Below are 4,098 nucleotides of genomic sequence, written 5' to 3'. Positions count from 1 at the left end.
GTCCAGGTGAACTCCAAGGTATTTAAAAGCTGTAACGGTTTCTATAGTGCTATTGTCGATCACTATAGGCTGATGTGTTCTGTTCTTCAAGCTGTGAATGTTAGTGTGTGCGGTTATCCAGCCCTGCAACGAATAAGCAACCTGCTCAGGGCTGCCAGTTCACCTATCTGTATCTGAGATAGGCTTCAGCAACACCATGACCACTAAAGGCAGGTGTAGCAAATGGATGGAGAGACATGGATATTATAAATGGCAATGTTCTAAATTAATACAATTATAACTATAACCCTACCAAAAATAATTTAGCTCTCTCAAACATTTTTCTTTTATGTGTAGCATAAAAAAATCTGGTTCTTTATCATTAAACCTAAATTGAATATATTTGGTTAGAAAAAAATATTTGCAGCAGCTTTTCCATTGTATTGTTAGGGGTTTGGTCTTACAGAGATTGATAGCCCTCCAGCCTGTGTTGCTGTATTGATGGTCAGCCTCGCCATGCCGTTGGCTGCAGTAAAGCCTCTTACAGGACCAGGTGTTACAACCACTGGGATGTTTTCTGCTGGACTTTCATCTGGATTTAAAACTTCAACCTGTTATCCAGTAATAGAAAGGTTATATCATCAGGTTAGGTTGAACATTTCTCTTTTAGAATTTTTCAAAGAGTCAGTGCCATACACTTCAGTCAGACTGTACAAACATAGGTCAATGTCTTACCACCACATCAAAGGACATTCCAGGTTTAAAATATTTTGGAGTTTTTTTAAACGTGATGGTGTAAGGAGATGTGACGATTTGGATGCCTCTGAGCTCTGCCTCCACCATCTCACTGCCTGTCAAATATTTCAAAGAATTGCACAATGGAGTCATTTGAGCCCCTTTTTGAAGCAGGATGATTGACATGAGGATGGGTTGTCTTCATCTTACCACTGTCTGTCAGCACGCTAACAGAAACAAAGATGGAGGAGCCCACAAGCTGATTGATATCTGAAAAGGTTTTTGTGATGTGTTCCCTCTTCAACACTACTTTTCCTTCTCCATTCTCAATCTAAGGACCCAAAGACACATAAAGTTCTGACTATCTGAAAGTTTGCAACAGGATCATCATGACATAATTGAATAAATGAACAATCTGTTCTCACCGGCACTCGAGATAGAGAGTCAGGGAGGCTCTTCTTCTGACCTTGGTCGATGATCCCAAACACTACATAGGCATTCCCATTCACTTCTCGACCAAAAAGATACCTGCAAATCAAACAGTAGTTACCATGGAAATAGGACTTTAATGCCACATGTTCTTGCAAACAAGATTCACCCACCTGGCTTTAATGTCAATCTCTAAAGTCTCACTGTCTACATAGAAGAAAGGTCTCAGGGAAGAGAGCTTGACCTCAAAGCTGGGGAGTACTGTGACAAAAAATTTTTAGGTTAGGTTTTGGTCCTTCAAGAAAATTGTAAGCAAACAGGTTTACAAGAATCACTTTACCATATTCTTTGACCTCGAAATTTGCAGAGAAGCTCTCCTGTGGGTTGCTCTGGAACTTTGCCACAATTTTCCAAAGTCCAGGACTGTATAGACACACAGTATGAAATGGATTAGAACCTTCAAGAAAAGAAAACTGTTCTGCACTTAAAACCTGACTGAACAATACAACCAATAACAGATCTCTGCAGGAATGAAAATTGTCAGCTTCTATTTAACCCATTTATCTGTATTTTTTCCACTCACACTACCTTCTGTAATGTCCTCCAGGAGTGAAGTGCATGGCACCAGGAGAGGCTCTGAATCATCTGGTGAACCCAGACATGGCAACATGCTGGCACCTCTGTAGAGCTCTCCAAAGCATTTAAACTCAAGCTGCTCTTTTGAAACCATTCATGTTTTCCATGACGTGGGAACAAATAAAGTCCAGTTCAACTTTGGTGGTTGCTCCCCAGTCAGAGCATCAAGACGTTGAGCTGCAACTTTGACATGCGTCAAAAGACAGGCAGCAGACACGAGTTTGATGTGTGAATCCCTTCTGGTGTGAATGCACAACACACTCTCAGTAAAATGCATACATATTCCACGACTTTGCACTCTGAAATACCGTGTATAATATACGCCAAACACGCTTTTTGCGTGCATATGATACGCAATGGTAGAGAATAGGTTGCGCCGGCGTACAATATACACGAGTTTTTAGGTTTCGTTTTGATCACGTGGTCAGAAATCCTCCGGCTCTTTTCTAAATGACGTTGTTCCTGGTTAAGGTTAGGATTACGGTTATGGTTAGGGTTAGAAAAGCAAATTGTTCGTTTGTGGGGCTGTCTGTGATGCTCACGCCTCCACCAGGGGACGTTTCAAACGTGGAAAACACATTTTAACACGTTTAGGACCGCGCATATTATATGCACGCAAAAACCGGTTTTGGCGTATATTATACACGGTATTTCCCAAATCGTGGCATATGTACGCATTTTACTGAGACTGGGCTGGAATGCAGCATAAGATTTTCCTTATTCATCCGTTTTTTGGGTTCTCCTTTTAACTTTCCATCACACTTGTAGAACCTCTCAACACACTTCTATCTCCACAATCATCCTAATCTGCTGCACATCCTTCTATCTCTGTTCCTCTACCTCACCTGTACAGATTATTTAGCCTTTATTTACCAGGAAAGTTTCCAATGAGAGTACCAATCTCTTTTTCAAGGGAGTCCTGGACCTCTTTGCCCTTTGTGTCTAACCTCTCATACAAGACCTCAGATGGCTTTTATTTAACTTTTGTCTTCTCTACTTTCTCCTTGTGCTTAATCTCCCACTTCTCTTGTCGGCTCTCTTCTGTCCATACAGATTTTGACTGTTTTTAGCCTACTTTATAGCTTCGGAGAAATATTATGTTAAAGTGTGTTTCGTATCTACATACATATCATACAGTATCAATTTGCTGTGACTCTGCATCCACCAGTTCTGTTGAAGTTCTAAGCACATGAAAGAAGATCTCACCTGACAATCTCATTCAGCTGGTAGTGTCCAGAGTGCATTCCTGAGTTGAGAGAGATGGAGTCCAATGGTAGGATGATACCGTCAGGGGTCTGTAGATAGACAACATTTGGTGTTTCTAATAATTCATTCATTGCTCAAAGTCCAATTTGAAAACATAGAAGAATTAAACAGAATACCTCAATTTCTATGGAGATGGAGGTGTCAGTATTGATGTCATTAACTACTGGCTCCATGTGAGGGGTCAAACCAAACATTCTGAAATACACTAAAAACACACACACACTTTGTTTATCTGCTGTCTGAGTCATGTTTTTGCACATGCTTGTGTGAATGTTTATGGAAATGTGGGTGTTTAATTGGGGCTGGACGATATGGATTTTTTTGCATCACCATTTTTTTCAAGTCATGTGACTCGAGTCCCCACCTCTGCTATATAAACTAAAAAATCGTATTTGTTAAACTTGAGTGCTCTGCTGCTCAAAATACAAATGTGTAATCATTAACAGAGTGTTAAGAATTTGTTGGCTACGTGCAGGGCTGGCACGCAAGAAACCAGGGTTCAATTCCCAGTTGATACCCAGTGGGTACAATGAGCAATTGATTGGGTAAATAATATAACAATGGGGAGCTAATTAACATAATCCAGTGGGAGTCATTGAGCAAGATGCCACTATCTACCTCATAACCAATGAGAAACATTGGCAATGAAAAAGCATTGTTCGGCCAATTAAGGTCTGTGTACGGTGCTTGGGAACCAGAGCTACTTGATGGAAAGTGGGCTACTGGAACAATAAACACAACGCAACCCTGACACCAACTACAATGGTTAAATAAAGTACCACCTGAAAGTCTCCTGGAAACTGTGAATGAAGCACTGAGGGCAATACCTAACACAACAATCACAGAAACCAATGAATTGTTTTACACATCAGCAGCAGTGATCCTTGAAGTGCTTGGCTATAAGAGCAAGCATGAGAGAAAATAATGCTCACCATGGAAACAACGGTTGAAGGCTAAAATCAAGGGAGTTCGGAGAGAAGTGAGTCCGCTGACAGAGACACAAAGAAGGGCAATGAAAAAGCTAGAAGAAGTGATGATGAGCATCCCTGGAAA

The 4,098-nt window shown here is 40.8% G+C and overlaps 1 protein-coding gene across 2 annotated transcripts in view; it reads right to left on the bottom strand.

Moving 5' to 3' along the window:
- The window catches only part of LOC112137455 (complement C3), a 132,518-nt gene extending 129,210 nt beyond the window's left edge, over positions 1-3,308 (bottom strand). For both annotated transcript variants that reach the window (XM_036211637.1, XM_024259793.2), the window contains exons 1-8: positions 3,162-3,308; positions 2,986-3,074; positions 1,484-1,566; positions 1,317-1,404; positions 1,140-1,242; positions 925-1,045; positions 715-830; positions 444-590 (exon numbers count right to left, since the gene is read on the bottom strand). In XM_036211637.1, coding sequence (XP_036067530.1) covers positions 444-590; positions 715-830; positions 925-1,045; positions 1,140-1,242; positions 1,317-1,404; positions 1,484-1,566; positions 2,986-3,074; positions 3,162-3,305 — 891 coding nt within the window. In that variant the 5' untranslated portion in view covers positions 3,306-3,308. The remainder of the gene's footprint in view (positions 1-443; positions 591-714; positions 831-924; positions 1,046-1,139; positions 1,243-1,316; positions 1,405-1,483; positions 1,567-2,985; positions 3,075-3,161) is intronic.
- Between the last annotated feature and the right edge of the window lie 790 nt (positions 3,309-4,098).

This window comes from Oryzias melastigma, linkage group LG1 (genome assembly GCF_002922805.2).
Source record: "Oryzias melastigma strain HK-1 linkage group LG1, ASM292280v2, whole genome shotgun sequence".
NCBI classification, from domain to species: domain Eukaryota; kingdom Metazoa; phylum Chordata; class Actinopteri; order Beloniformes; family Adrianichthyidae; genus Oryzias; species Oryzias melastigma.
The sequence above is the reverse complement of the archived record's forward strand: the minus strand, read 5'-3'. Positions and strand labels throughout refer to the sequence as shown.